This window comes from Leuresthes tenuis, unplaced genomic scaffold (assembly GCF_036924035.1).
Source record: "Leuresthes tenuis unplaced genomic scaffold, fLeuTen1.0.hap1 SCAF_9, whole genome shotgun sequence".
Taxonomy (NCBI): domain Eukaryota; kingdom Metazoa; phylum Chordata; class Actinopteri; order Atheriniformes; family Atherinopsidae; genus Leuresthes; species Leuresthes tenuis.
The window spans coordinates 32,449,531-32,465,339 of NW_027325363.1; the positions used below are offsets into that span (position 1 = coordinate 32,449,531).

At 40.1% G+C, this 15,809-nt stretch overlaps 2 protein-coding genes across 3 annotated transcripts in view; one reads left to right on the forward strand and one right to left on the reverse strand.

The window, feature by feature from the left end:
- The window catches only part of LOC140313661 (alpha-2-macroglobulin-like protein 1), a 30,390-nt gene extending 20,392 nt beyond the window's left edge, over window positions 1–9,998 (forward strand). Inside the window, 16 exon segments of the mRNA XM_072391657.1 lie at window positions 148–269; window positions 1,084–1,135; window positions 1,302–1,385; window positions 1,532–1,708; window positions 3,609–3,690; window positions 4,771–4,927; window positions 5,362–5,436; window positions 5,931–6,096; window positions 7,311–7,507; window positions 7,598–7,813; window positions 8,141–8,259; window positions 8,455–8,545; window positions 8,626–8,694; window positions 8,833–8,938; window positions 9,056–9,097; window positions 9,561–9,998. Coding sequence (XP_072247758.1) covers window positions 148–269; window positions 1,084–1,135; window positions 1,302–1,385; window positions 1,532–1,708; window positions 3,609–3,690; window positions 4,771–4,927; window positions 5,362–5,436; window positions 5,931–6,096; window positions 7,311–7,507; window positions 7,598–7,813; window positions 8,141–8,259; window positions 8,455–8,545; window positions 8,626–8,694; window positions 8,833–8,938; window positions 9,056–9,097; window positions 9,561–9,583 — 1,778 coding nt within the window. The 3' untranslated portion in view covers window positions 9,584–9,998.
- The window catches only part of phldb1b (pleckstrin homology-like domain, family B, member 1b), a 94,473-nt gene continuing 88,540 nt past the window's right edge, over window positions 9,877–15,809 (reverse strand). For both annotated transcript variants that reach the window (XM_072393109.1, XM_072393110.1), the window contains 2 exons: window positions 14,924–15,009; window positions 9,877–13,349 (listed from right to left, as the gene is read on the reverse strand). In XM_072393109.1, the coding sequence (XP_072249210.1) occupies window positions 13,209–13,349; window positions 14,924–15,009 (227 nt within the window). In that variant the 3' untranslated portion in view covers window positions 9,877–13,208. The remainder of the gene's footprint in view (window positions 13,350–14,923; window positions 15,010–15,809) is intronic.

The following is a 15,809-nucleotide window of genomic DNA, read 5'->3' on the forward strand; positions in this document are numbered from 1 at the left end:
ACAGAGGAAGGATGGAGGATAATGAGTTGGGTGGAATAGCAGATGGGAAGCTGTCTTGCCGTCTCTGTACACACTGTGTGACGGGGAAGTCGTGAGCAGTAATTATTACAGCCCAGTTTTAGACTGAGTCTGTCTGTGTGTACACAGGCAGGGTGAGTTTCAAGGTCAGCGCCGAGGCCCTGAAGACCGAAGAACTGTGTGGCAACGAAGTGGCCACTGTCCCCGATGTGGGCCAAATCGACACAGTAATCCGCACCCTACTGGTGGAGGTCAGTACCAAACGTGACAAAACATCACATCACTGTACATTTTTTTTAACATGTTATGAGTTGGTGCAAATATGTAAAGCACAAGGTTGATTTGCAGTGTGGATGGTTCTTTAACAATATTTTAATTATATTCTTATATTATATAATACATAATTTTATGCAATTATGTGTAATCTGTTAGTTTCCTTAGCTAGGAAATTGGATTTGATTGGATTATGATTACAATGAATTGAACTTCAATTGGCTTGAATTGGACTATATTATTAAAGTGCCTTGAGATGACATTTGTTGTAATTTGGCGCTATACAAATAAAACTGAATTGTTATGTGATTATTTATATTTTTAACCAACCATTATTTTTTTTAATTGTATTGTAAATAAGCATAGTGGATTTGAATATGCCTGACCAGCTTTACAAGCGTATAAACTCTTGGTTTAAATCAAAGCTCATTTTAAACAGGAATTTTTATCTCTTTCAACTGAAAATGGTTTGCAAAATGAACGTACCAAAAATGCAAAGAAATAACTCTAAAATCCAGGAAACAAGAAATGCAGCCAGTGCAGGGACTGTATTATGTAATGTAATGTATGATGAGTCATGACAGATATCCAAAGAATTATATCACTCTGTTTTGAGGAGTCTAGCATCATTATACACATTTTGTTTTAGTTCTAGTTTATTCTCATCATTATTAAAGGTTTGTTTAAAGTAATGGACACATGAGTGCTGTTATATTGTTATACATCAATGACTGATTTAGTTACCATTTGCTTCCATCTTGAAATCATCTTTGCTCTTTGTCTCTCCGAAAGCCTGAAGGAACACCACAGATGGTCAGTCACAATGCTCTGCTGTGTCCTGCAGGTGAGTGTGCACAAACCAACATGTGCATATTCAGGCACATTGACAGACAAAATACTAATTGATTTGGCAAAAAAATATCACTAATGTGTCTTAAGTTTTATTTAATGGACTTACACCAGAGAACAAAAGAAGTCTAACTTACTTCTTTCAATTTCATTCCTGCCAGAGGGACCTGTGGAAAAGAACATCTCTCTTCTGCTGCCTGAAAGATTTGTGGCTGGATCAGAGAGAGCATCTGTCTCTGTACTGGGTTAGTTATACTACACTGAGACTTTTGAAGGAATTTCTTGTACTCTTTTATTGAGACGTAGTGTACGTTGCTTCCAACCCGTCAAGTGAAAAATCTGTACAGAGTGGAATCTTTTAGTGTTTGTTATTCCATTTCTGCTTCTGTAGGTGACCTGATGGGCCGAGCCATGCAGAACCTGGACAAGCTCCTGGCCATGCCATATGGCTGCGGGGAGCAAAACATGGTGCTGTTTGCTCCCAACATCTTCATCCTCAACTATCTGAACAGCACTGGTCAGCTGACCCAGAAAATCCTGGAGAAAGCAAGACGCTTTCTGGAGAGCGGTAAGCATTGAGGGCTTTTTCAAAGTCATTTGTAATGTTGCTGTCCTTGCAAATGTGGTGCATACGAAAGATGGTTCTAGATATATCCTACAGGTTGAATTACATTTTGGACATGAAGGGACAATAAACTAAAATTGTAACTACCATTACATGGATGAAATTGGAGACGTTGTCATATTCCTCAAACAGCGCAAAACCTTTTACCGGTAGGTTAATAATGGCCCTCTGCATCCTCAGTGGCCTTGCAGAGGCAGCGCGAAAGCTTTTGGGCTTGACTGTTTATTGGCTTTATTAGTTTCACCTGTGAAACTAAGGATTTAAGGCATGGCTGGTGGGGCTCACACAAGGAGTTCATTACTGTCGCTGCTGTTTTGTTGTGCTTCACTTAGATTTTAACATTTATCAGGTGTTCTACAATAAAACTATTTCTACTTCTTTCATCTGCTAGTAGGACTCGGTGTGATCAGACCTGGGTGTGTGTCGCCTGGTGCCTGAAGTGGTCTTGGGCAGCCCATACTCCATCTGTTTGTTTCAGCCACAACCAGTGACTGCTTCATTCAGCCACAGTGGAGTGTTCTTTGGTTAATAACCGCTGCGCCCGCCCACTGATGCATAACTCCTTAAGCGGTCTTGTGGTGGAGAAGGCCACAAAGCTCCTGTAACCCACTTCCACTGGGAGCACTCTCACCTTCCAACCAAGCTGATCTACCTCTGCTGCCAGACCAGCATACCACTGCTCCTTCTTTTCAAATGCCTCATCGATGGCATCTTCCCAGGGGACCATCAGCTCAACAATGAAGACACAGTGCCTGGTGCTGGACCAGAGAAGGTGAGGTGGGAAGGTGAGCTTTTGGTGTAGGTCAATACACATTTTCCAGTCCCTTGCTGTGCCTAGTAGGCCTGCGTAGGAAGGGGAGGGCTTAGTCTGCTGTTTCTCTCCTTCTCATATGAGCAGTATTTAGACATGTGGCATTGGCTGACATTTCTTTGTCTTCATGTGTTGTAGCCAAGCACCTTAAAACTTGATTGTGGCACCAAGTGTATCTACTTTGTGTTAAGCTTGCCTTGCAACTTATCAGGATCTGTTTGAGGGTTGCTGGAGCTGCACAAAGGTGACAAACTTAATCCTCTCCAAACCGAGTTGGAGATTGGTTCTGATGATTGATTCTGTTTGCTGTTATGCTCAACAGGTCACTGCATTTCATCTTATGTTGTTCCACTCCACCCCCCTTCATCCAGTGGCCTTGCTTAGCTTGCATGACTGCGCTGGCACACCCAGCTGCTTACTCCTGATGTCGTACTTCCTCCACCACCAGTTGCTGGCATTCCTTTAGTGTAGCGCTTTTCCAATTTGTGGCTTCTGTACACCAACCCAAGTCCTCCTCTGCCATGTTGGGCAATACCCACAATGTCTCGCTTCCTCCCTGCTGTTACAGTTGTTGCAGTGGCTCTGATGATGGGATCTCTGGACTCTCTGAGCGTCATATCCAATCTTGCTATGGCACATTTGTACTCCTCCACAATGCTAACCCACAACATGGTTCAAACTTTAGATATGAAAAAAGCATGTCTGTTTGTGTGTGAATGAACCTTTTACAAGTGTGCACAACCCGATGCTTGTTGTTAAAGTATGGGCATTACCATCTTTGTAAATCTGCTGGTGAAGGTCTGATTTTACGTCTTGATTCTGAAAAAACAATATGAGCCTAGTTTGTAGAATGTGCTTCGTTCAGTAAAACTGATATGATGATGTAGTTTCAGACATTTAGTGTACAACCAGTTTAATACTAAAATCAATAGTGACACGTCCTCCAGCACTAAAATACAATGTTCTTTTAGAAGTAAAAGATTGAATTCTAAATATAATATCCCGCTTTTGCTTTCTGTCTGTGTGTTGTAGGATATCAGAGGGAGCTCACCTTCAAACATGATGACGGCTCCTACAGCGCCTTTGGGAAGAGCGATGAGTCTGGAAACACATGGTCAGTAATGTCAATGAGTGGGTGCTGCGAATCCACAATCATGACACTTACAGCTCATAAATAAACTTTATGTATAAACTGAAGAAGAACCAGATATGTTTCTTATAAAACCCAAGTACTGAGACAGGCAAACCTGATGGTAAAACTGTTACCAGTTATGCAGTTGTATCAGTGGTAGCAGAGGCTTTTAAAACATTTATCCAGGGGTTTGCTGTTCAGATCTCTCACTTCATGTGACGAGAGAACAAAAAAAGACGAGGGAAAAGGGTGGATGATGCACAAACGCATACACTCAGAGTATCCCCCTTCCGTCTGTCAACAGCAAGGCGGGGGGCTGGGGGTGTTTAACAGACCCTCTGTTTTTTGGAAAGGGTGCTGGGCAGTTTTGCAGTTGAGGGAGGCTGTGTATTCCAAGAGAAGTAACTCGGATAATAATTTGATGTATAATTTCAGTAATAGTCAAATTTATTTAAAACTGTCGCTAAAAAGTAGAATTAAAAATTGGTTTTACTGAAAGCAAAATACAGGAAAAAAACGTAGTGATCATTCTGCCTGCAAAGCATTTTGATGTTCAGTTCAGCTTCACTGCTTTAATCGGCATGTTTTTTGGGAATGTGTCCTCATGAGCCCTCCAGACAGACAGCAGACAACTCCAACATGTAATGACTGTTTTGCTTTGGAGGTCTTGACTAAACCTGATTAAAAGGAGAATAAATACTTACATTTATCAGGTGGAGCCAAGCATAACTCCAAAAGAAAGCTAATGTGACAAAGTTGCATCTACAGGACAGTTGTTTAAAAATGAGCATTGTAATGTAGAGATATGCCCATACTCAAACTAATAGCCAGAATAATTAAGTAAATCAACTTTTGAACATTATTGGGTAATGTTTAGATAAAATGGCTTGATGTAATGATTGTGTTGTTGTACATGCTGCTCCAAATGTTCTGATTTGATGGGAGACATAATGCTGTTACATAATTGTCCTGCCACTGGGTTCATTTTGAACTAACCAACGCAGGCGCACATGGTTTGCTTTCCACAAAGTTTGTTAGTATTTTGTGTATGTGACCTTCCAGGCTGACTGCTTTTGTGATGAAGTCCTTTAGTGGTGCAAGACCATACATCTTTGTAGATCCACAGCACATTAGAGATGCTAGGAAGTGGCTGTCCAAAAATCAGAGGGATGATGGCTGTATCAGATCTGTTGGAAAGCTCTTCCACAATGGGATGAAGGTATGGAACTTCATAAGACTAAAACAAAGGTACAATGTTAACTCGGTGCCAGAGGTGATTTACATAGAAAAGAATATTTGAGAGCTGTTGATTTGAACTGAGAGAGAAGACTGGCTGTGACCTGCATATAGCAGTGATTTAAAATATGTCTGCATGTGTAATAGTGACATTTAGATGTCTTTGCATCTCAGTATTCACTTATTCTTAAACCGCCTCCTACAGTAATCCCCAAACAGACAAGTATCCGTTTTAGAGTGGTTCTGTCTTCTCAAGCACTGATGTAGTTGAGGAGAACCAGTATTTGGTTTTGTCCGATGCACTTTTGAGTTGCTGGGTGGTATTTTGGAAAGACATCTGGGTTTACCTGTATTTACAAAATTCTGAAGAATAGATGTATGTGTGATATGGTGCTGCTGGTTCTGTGTTTCTGTCAGGGAGGAGTGAGTGATGATGTGTCCCTGACGGCGTACATCGCTGCTGCCATGCTGGAGCTTGATGGAGATGCCTCGGTGAGTCTGACACCACTCTACTTCTTTTTTAATTATAATTTCAAATGTTGATTATTTTGAATATCACTTAAGTCACTCTTAAATAGTGGTTGCTATTTTTCAACAGGACGAATATAGGAGAATGGAGTCTACAGATTAACACAGTCACCAAAAGAGATCTAGGAATGTGAAAAACAATCATATTTTCTGTCTAATTTGTGTTTAGTTTTTAAGAAGTAATCGTGTTTTGAAGACATCAGCTTCTAAGACTATATGCAGCTTCAGGAATATGGAGTGGTCTCTTTTAACCTTTACTACTGCCCTTCAAAGAAATGTCATCAAGCTTCTTTACTGTCACTATATCCGCAGAACTTGTTCTAAAGGCTGCCTAACAAAACTGCTCTCTAATTTTTGAAAGCCTGCAGAGGAGTTTACAGATCTACTGTATGAGTTCAGGTGTTTCTTCCCCTTCCTGCACATAGTCTCATCTCTGTGCTTTTTTGGCTTTGCGTCAGGACCCTGTGGTGCAGAACAGCCTGAGGTGTATAAAGGCAGCAGTGGCTGCTGAGATGGACAACCTGTACACCACCTCTCTGCTGTTCTACACCTTCACTCTGGCTGGAGACCAGGAGATGAGGAGCAAACTCATCACCTTACTGGACCAGAAGTCCATCACAGAGGGTAGGACCATTTAGAGAAAAATAAATAAATAAATTCAGTAATGCCACCAAGCAGCACAGTAGTGAAACAAGATGAGATTACATTCTTGGGAAAATTGGCTTTTGAAATAGTTTTTTTAATAAAGAAGCTAGATTTGCAGGAAAAATGAAAAGGCTCAATGAAGTTCAGTTAAACTCTGACTGATGCCTAAATCCTACATTAAGTATAAATTTTGAGCCATTGTAAGCAAAGTAAGCTTATTACTTTAATCATTTGTAGGGAATATTTTGCATAATGTATTAAACAATATGAATACTCAACAGTCATACATAACATGCTGGAAAGGAATGCAGTATGGTTTCTGATGAATACACAAGGTTCAAAGTTGGTGTGTGGATGCAGATCTAAATGCAGATTGGTGATGCACAGTAACTACATCCTGATCTCCATGTATAGTTTGCAGCCCTCCATATGATAACTTTGAGCTATTTAGAGATCTTTAGACAAGCAGCAACTCCAGCACACTGGAAACGCTGGAAACCAGCGCAATGTGATGTGTTCTTTTTTTATTGTTCTTTTTGGATGTTTTTGACTGAGCTGTTTAAGAGGTTTTACGAGGAGAAAACAGTTACAGCAACATAGTCCTCTGGAAAGAAGAAAAGACTTGAAATTAAAGCATGGTTTAAATTTTAATACCTGGAATGAATGCTGACTTGCGTTTTATTTATTGATTGATTTAATTTTTTTTTTATTGATTACCTGAGACTTCCAATTAAATGAAGACTAAATGGTTCCTGTAGATCCACGGTGCCAGAGGTGATCAACTCTGTCTGACGGAACTTTGTGCTCACACCTGTGTCGAATAAGAATTGAAAAAAATGTTTTAAATCTCTAATGGATGAATATTCAGAATCTTAACTGGAGTTGTGTCAGTGCTGTGGTGGATTCAAAATCCAGATTAAAACAAAATCCAGATTAAAACAAAGAGCTGACACTAAGGTGTTAGCTGAAGGGAAATGCAAGGTTTTCTGCTAAAAACAGCTGACTTAGTAGTTGAAAGGTCTGACATGAAAGTGATAAATGCAGTTGAGAAGGAGTGTCATTTAAAGCGGAAACAGAACTACCTCTGTTTTACACTTAAGTTTGGAAATATGAGTCTCATTCTTTTAAATGAAGTTCACAAATGTAGTCTTTGCTAACGTCTATATGGATTACTCCACTGTGGTGGCTGGTAGGAGGCACCCGCCACTGGAAGAGAGAGGGAGCTCCTGGGAAAGGCCTGGACTCTCTGGAGGTGGAGATTGTCTCTTATGTTCTTCTGGGTCTACTCCACAATCCGCCCATGCCAGGTTTTGGTTTGGATTACTCCAGTGGCATCGTCCGCTGGCTCACTCAGCAGCAGAACCCATATGGTGGCTTCTCCTCCACACAGGTAGCCCAGACCATGTTCAAGTTTAACATTTATGGAGAAGCTAGTTCTGAACCAGCCTTAACCAACACATTCAACCAATGTCATCTACAGGACACTGTGGTGGCCCTCCAGGCCCTGGCCAAATATGGAGCTGCCACCTTTAGTCCAGAGGGCAGTACGACAGTGCTGGTGACATCTTTAGGAAACCTGAACATAGAGTTTAAAGTGAATCAGGACAACAGGCTGCTGTACCAGGAGGAGAAGCTGAGCGAGATCCCCGGAGAGTACACCATCAAAGCTCAGGGACAAAGCTGTGTACTGGCACAGGTATCATTTCATGATCCACACAGCGACGACAGGGTGATAAGCAGGAATTTTCTAAATAAGCAGGAAAACACTGACATGAGCTTTATATTGATGTCTGTTCTTTCTGCTCTCAGTACAAAGAGTTTCTCATGTTACCCAGCAGCAGAAAAAGAGTTTGAATTCAGCAAACCATACCAGACCACCAGTGTCCTGTTAGCAGCCATAGCACTGACTGTTAATGCTCTGCTGTGTTCTATATGTACAGCACAGAGGCCACAGATGAATGAGTCTGATTAACATGTGTGTATATCTGCTGTATGATGTGGGATGTTCAATGTGTCTCTGCAGATCTCCATGCATTTCAACATTCCCCCTCCTGCTGACTTCTCTTCCTTCAATATCTCTACAAGCGCTATGGCTAAATGTAGCAACAGTCGGCCACAGCTCATCCTCTTTGTGCATGTCAGGTACTCTGTGGTTATGTATGACATATTAGATGTGGACTGATCAAAACATTACGTAAACGTGAATAAAGCAATTTTTCTCAAGATGTTGAATATTGTCATAACGTATGCAGTTTCTGTTGAAAAAGCAGTCCTACTGGAGCTGCTGTAAAGCGTGAGCCTTTGTGTGAGCGCTGCTGTGGTGTTTGGCTCTTACAGGTATCAGGGCAAGAGAGAGGAAACTAACATGGTTATCATTAACATCAAACTACTATCTGGACACATTCTGGATCAGAGCTCCCTGAAGCTGGTCAATTCATTATACTGATCAAACTATCTATGCTTTCACATTTGTGAAGAACATATACTGACTGCTGTGTGTCTTCATAGTTGCAGAACAACCGCTCTGTGAAACGGGTCGATGTGGATGAAGGTTTCATTAACATCTACTTGGATGAGGTAGGAAGCACTGAGGGTGTGTGTGTGTGTGTGTGTGTTTAGCTTGGTAGAAATGGGATGCATCAAGATGGAATGTTGCTATTCACATTATTCTATCTGCAAAAAGAAAAAGTGTTTGAACTCTTGTTTTTCCTGCAGCTGAAGAAGGATGAAACTCAAATCTACAGTGTGACTCTGGAGGATGACCAGCGGGTCAGAAACCTGAAACCAGCTGTAGTTAAAGTCTACGACTACTACCAGACAAGTAATGGCCTCCTTTGCTGTCCACTTACATCTTTACAAGTAGAAGGAACCTGCCTCCATCATACCAACCCTCCTGATTTTTAATCTGGATGCACTTGTGTTTTTGCTTGTATTTCAGGTGATGAGGCGGTCACTGAGTACACATCCCCCTGTGCAGAGAGTACATACAACTCTGAAGCTTCACACTGATCCCTCTTATTTTCCTCTTGTGCTAGATCCAATGTAGTACAATCTCACAGGCTTCTATTAGACAATATCTGTCAAACTGAAACACTTATGTAACAGGAAAAAGTATAAATAATTTTTCTTCAAATTTAAGTGCTGAAATTAAAGTTGGAGTATTTTAAACTGCAGTTAAATGTATCTAGAAATTGATCTAAAGTCTGCAATATTTTCAGTTCTCTCCTAAAAATAGCACTGTTGGATGACTCTATCTTTTGCTGCCGTATAGAACAAAACAGTTCTTAAATTAGACTGTTAGAAGTCTGATTCATAAAGGATAATCACCGTCGATCATGCTCTTGAGTTCAAACTGGTTACGTATTGCAAGCCCATAATCTGTGTAGACCGTGAATGTAAATATGTGTGGTGTGTATTGGAAAATGAAAGTGTTTTCTCTGCAGATGACACCACCAACCAGCTGTGAAATCCACTTCCTGCAAAGCCCTGATGGGACTCGTTGCAGTTGTGGGAGAAATCAGTCAAACAAGGAAAGGTTTAAGTGTGCGTTGGTGTTCTTTTTAAACTTCTGTTTAGCTGTGTTAAATTGTGGGTTATTTCTATTTTGGTCATAGGGATTAGGGATTCTTTTTTTTTTCCCCTGTAAGTTTTTCATGGTTTTGGTTCATCTCCCTCACATGTTAAGCTGGTTTCTGTCCATCATGTAGTGTAGTGTTTCTCTGCTTAACACTGTCCACTGAATTCAAGGATAGCAGCCAATACTCTGATAGTTGTTTTTAATAGATTTGACAAAAAGCCATATTATTCATACATGAACATGAGAAATACAGAGTACCAATTAGACCGTATGGTCCGTGTACTGATTGTGAATCTGTTTGTTTCTTTGTGGAAAAAAACAACAACAAAAAAACCTATAGGCTCATGGGGTTGCTCGGTGATTTATTCTGTGTGTGCACCTACAAATGTGTTCTATTGTACCAGTAAAAAATAAAAAAAGATAGATTGATATGTCACTACTGTACAATTTTAAATTTAACTCCAATAAAAGTTCTACAATGACAAAAGTAAAAATTGTTCTTTTCATACAATACATTTTCTTTCATTCAGGCATTTTCTTTATACTTTAGATTTTCTTTTTTTCAACATACACGTAGAGAACTGTAATGATTACACCACCTACTACTAACAGCCATTATTTAACAGCCTTGCCAGTGTTGAAGAGTTTGGTACAATAAAGGCAAGGAGGGCAAATTATATTAAGGTCATTTCACTAGTCTATTTCACTTTTCTAAACGTAAACATATCACCATCTCAGGCACCACAACCATAAATATCATTGCTGTACTGAAACATGAAACTAAACGGCAGTTCCATGTACTCCATAAATCACACCGTCGTTTGTCCTCTTTTCCCCACACACACACACAAAACAAAGAAACTGACAAAAAACAACAACACATTGATGATCAACATCTTACAACAGAATAACCATGTATGAAGGCCTCGAGTCACAGTGGGAACACAAAGCAGGATGTCACTGATCCGGAGTCAATCGGTTATTATAGTAAATTTTTATTTTTTTGTTGATTCAAGACAAAAATATACAAAGTTTGATAACCGTTAGAAATCTGCCAACCTTATTTTACCGCAATATTCAATATAGCCATTCACTATTTAACATCAAATAAGGGACATTTTATCATTTAATCAGTGTAGCTTTTAAAGCAAATTGGACTTAAAAGGGTCAGATGAAAAAAAAAAGTCATTTTTTCTTGAGAGATAATTCAAATTTTCCATTACACAATTAAATAGTTTATCATTAGGAAGGCAAGTGCCTATAACCATAAAACAAAAGCTGTTTATAAAAGGGTAAAGGCCAAAATAACAGAAATTACATTATTGAGGTAGTTTTTCCTTAAATTTGGTAGTGATGCCCTCCCAACAGCCAAACGAGACAAAAATACAACTATCTCTTGTACCTTTCTTGGTGAAATTTCCCTTTATGAATCATTTAGAGTTCAGCAGTGACCAAACTGATCCCCACTGTGCCCAGAGCCTTTGGTTTAACAGCCTGTAATGCCACTACAGGCAACTTTCCCCCCAGTAACATAGAAAACTGTATGACAGCTCAGAAACACCAAGTAAAATGTATTTCTATGATTGTGGCCTGATGAGGCTGTGATGCACATGGCATCAATGACAAGACATGGTCAAGGCACAGTTCTGAATTGCATTAGTCTTTTGTGTTGATCCCGTGTGGTTGCTGCTGGCATTGCTGATGGCTGCTTCTCAGCAGTGTAGTCAAATCATCAAGTTAGCTAAAGGCTACTTGGCAAATAGATGCATTTCATTTGTTCATGTGCACAAACACGCACATCAGTTTGCAGCCTCAGTTGGCAACATGACAGCCTTATACAGTGAGACATTTATGCTTAACTGTTCACAAGAACACTGAGAATATGGCAACTCTGGTGAAACCCTTTTAGAGTCTTTTTGGAAGTTAACCTCTGAGTATTGTGTGTTCTAAAGTTGATATGATGAATTGACCACTGGTGATTATTCAAATCCTTTTTTTTTCCTGGCTTAAAACTGAAAAGGAAAATATTCTTCAAAATTAAAGAAAAAGTCCCGCTCCAAAGCTGTCAAATAAGTGACAAAGAAACATTTTAAGAAACAGTTTGATATTTTGAGCACTTTTGTGTCATTTGAGTGATGAAACCAATTTATTATTTAACGCTTAAAATGAATCTTCAACCACAAACACATTAGCATAAATCAGATAGATAGGACAGAGCCATTCTGCTTTGCTAGCTAACCAACTTCAAACTAAGCCACAAGCTAAAAAACATGGCAAGAGCTGGGAGCCAGCCCGACTAGCATAAAGACTGGACAGTCATTCGCTGTCAGGCACAAAACTCCTGTTGTTAAAAACTCGTCACATTCAGACTTAAAGGATGACCAATTAAATAAAAAGAATAAATGGATGAAAATACAAGTTTTTTGTTTGACAACAATAGTGGAAAAGTCGCTATCTTGACTAAAAAAATAAAACCAAAGTCCTTAAGCACCTGTTAACCACAACACAGAGAGCCATACGTGACATTTTCTCCACTGCAGCCACAGTCTTTATGCTAGACAAAGCTAGTTTTTTTTCTGGCTTTACCAATATATGTTGTGCGAGTGTGTGGGGTTTCAGTCTCATCAGCTTTGAAGCATGTGAGGGCATTCCAGTATTTTACTTTTATGTTTTTAATAGAGCCCCTATTGAGCGTAATTGGAACAAAATATGATTAATGAGCAGCCTCTGGACTAATACTTTTACTGGTCACACCATTGTGAGAGCTGCAGAGTGAACTCCTGAGAGGCAAAGTCCAACAGTATTTCTCTAATAACTTTGGTAAGTCAGTGTGAAGAAGCAGGAGTGGGATGAATTTTTGGGTGCTGTTTGATGTGTGCAACAGTGAGACGAGGTGGCTGTTGTGGACTTGGAGAGTACAGTAATCTACTGTGTTTCACTGTTAAAGATGAATGTGCTGGACTCGGACATCCTCTTCAGTCCCTGCTGACTGCCTCAATTCTAACATTCCTCATAAATCCATTCATACTCTTGAATACAATTAGTTTTTTCAAATATATTCTTTCATAATCACAGCCTTTGATTGAAGATTCATTTAAACCATTCATGTCTACACTCAAGCACGACTATGATGGAATAGTCGAGACAAAAACATTGGCATCATGTCATTTGGCAATTTTCTCTGAAAGTAATAAGGAAAGGAAACAAATAATACAAAATGTTCAAGAGTAACTACTAGATCTCCATTTGGCAATATAGAAAGGCTCTGAAAAGTCTTTGACAGTTATACACTTTGGTTTTATATACAGAAGTATGTGTGTCCATCAAAGGCTCCCTTTTTTCATCCAAGCAGAATCACAGAGAATGTGAGGATGGAAACATCTACACAGTGAAATCAAGGTGTGAGATTAAAAATAAAAAGTAACAAGGCGTGGTGTCCATGCTGGACTAAAACCGGAAGTAAAGATGTGTGATGCGAGTCCCTGCCGAAGCTACTTGCTTGTAACCCGTGCTCTCAGTTCATGAACTGTGTGTATCCCTCTGCTCCAGTGACAATCACATCCATCCAAATCCTCATGGCTTCCGCAGAGGGCGCCACCATGTAGTAAAGGCGGTCGTGGGTCTTCACGCAGAAGGTCAGTGTAGGGTTGGGGCTCTGGAGGACAGACGGACAAAAACATCGTCAGACTGTTGTACAAATTCTGCCCACAGAGTCATGAAAGTTCAAGTTCAGCCATTCCCAAACTGCAGTGCACATTTCCTGTAGCAGTGATCACAACAGCACTTCTGAGAAAAGGGTGACATCAAACTCAACAGTGTGGTGGGACTGTTTGAGTGGAATTCCCACCGTCATGTATCAGTGGTTAATAACAACTGTGTTAATATGAAAACAGAGCTCCCAGATAAAGCAGCTTTTACCAATTCTAAATCCTTTTTCTTTTTAAAGTTAAGTTCTTCAACATGGCCTGGGAGCTTAGCTGAAGTCGACATCTATACTTTCTGCCCTGCTCTAAGCCAGGTTGCTTACCAAATAGCACACAAGAAAAGTACATAGCAAGCTGGAGGAGACATAATGCAATGGTTTTCTGATGTTCTGTTATGTTTAAGCTTGTTGTAGTGCCCCCTAGAGGTCAAACCTCTTACAAACATACCGCTTGAAAAAAAGTGTAGTGAAAAAAAACAAAGGTGCAGCTTGACAATCTGACAAAACAGTACTAAATATATAATATAGGAATTAACATTAAAAAAAGAAAAACTTAAAATCACCTTAATATGTCTTTGTCACTATTTTTCCCTATGAAAGTGTAGCTCGGGAGAAGCTCAGTGGAAATGTGTCATCCTAACAGCTGCATCACATCTCCTTCACTAAAACATGATTCCTCTATTTCTGTTAAGTGCACCTGACTTTAAAGTTTTCCTCTGTGTAACACAACATTGAAAGTGACAAGTAAAATCAAAGTTCCAGAGTTGATCAGAGCCATGCAGTTAGTGTGGTGCACTGCGACAGAACATCTAACACATACACAAAGAAGATGGGGAGGCAGAAGCTCAGCTTTATGTTGAAGATGGAAAGAAAAAAGAAAGATGTGTAATGGGCATCCTTAACTCTTAAGAATAGAGATGTGGCCAAAAATTACAACACCACATAAAGGAGGATATGATCAATTTTTTTAATCTTAAAAGACAAAGTGAAGCAAACAGGAGGTTTTGTTCTTCCTTCTCAGCCCACACAAATGTAAGACTTTTTAAAAGCACTGTAAGCATATAAACCATATTTTGTTTTAGTGCATAAGTGCATGAAAGAGGAAGCTGTTGATTTGTCACCACTCCGCTGGTTTACACTGGGACAGACAGACAGAGGGAACGAACAGGATTAGCAGTTCAAGTTGTAAACTGACAAGTGTCACACTCTGTACTTCCAGAGGATTTCAGGCTTCAGGTCTCTCACTAGATTTAAACCACAGACAGAAACCCTTCGTCTTCTATGTGGCACAAACAGTTTGGACGCACTGGGCTCAGTCAGGGTAGATGGGTGAACACACAACATCGATATTTACACTGGTCATATTCAAGTTGAAAAATCCCCTCTATGACAGCAGCCGGACAAAACAAAAGCACAAACAGAGAGACATGAAGCAAAGCATAGAATGAGCCAAACATGGCAGAGGTGAAGGAGAGCATAGGATGGTGGTAACAATGGGAAGTGAATGACAGAAAGGTGTCTGTTACCTTTGTGGCACTGCGGAGGTGATCGTAATAGACCTCTTCTATTGCCTGGAAGTAGATCACACCCTTCAGCTTGGTCTCATGTTTGTCTGCAGGGAAGAAAACAACATGGGTCAAAGACTGAAATATTCAACAACAGACTTGCTGGAAAAGCCAAGGCACTGCTCTTTCATGCCACCTAGAATAAAGATGATGGGCTCATAAAAAAAAAAACAACCTCTAACCAGACTTTTATATGACCAATTAATGATTTGTGATGATGGATGGGAAAAGACAAGCGCAGCAATTTTCTTCTGTGTTTTTAAAGCATGGTGCTTCTCATTGTATTTTCAGACTTGACTACATTCTTACACTACTCTGGTACATCATTGCAGTTTGTTTCATCAGCCACTGCAGAACTGCAGTAAGGAACCAGTGGGGAACTCAACACCCCTCTCTACCTCCAGGCACAAACACTCCACAAGCCAACTTAAGAGTAGTAGGTAGAAACACAGTGCTTCATTTCGAGGAACAACACTTTCCTTTTAACACGCAGCTATTAACTGCTAATGACCTCTTTAGCATTCAAAGAGCCTTGCATTTGCATCTCATTTGACTGCATCTAAATTAAGATGATTCTGGTTGTGGTGGATTAACAGGAATTAGTGGCACTCGTGACTTGGGCTCGTCACCTCTCGTTACTCTGTTCAAGGTCAGGAGACGAGGCGGGTACTGCATCTCAATAAGCCTCCTCAACGAGCGCAGCACTGGGTGCATTTCAACTCCTGCCAAAGTAATCTCAGTACGCCCTCGTGCCTTGCTCGCTTTCAACAAGGTACACTTTAAGCAGCTTTGAGTGGAACCTTCTGAGGACTTCAAAGCCTTGAGAGTGAAGAAGTGCCCCACAGCT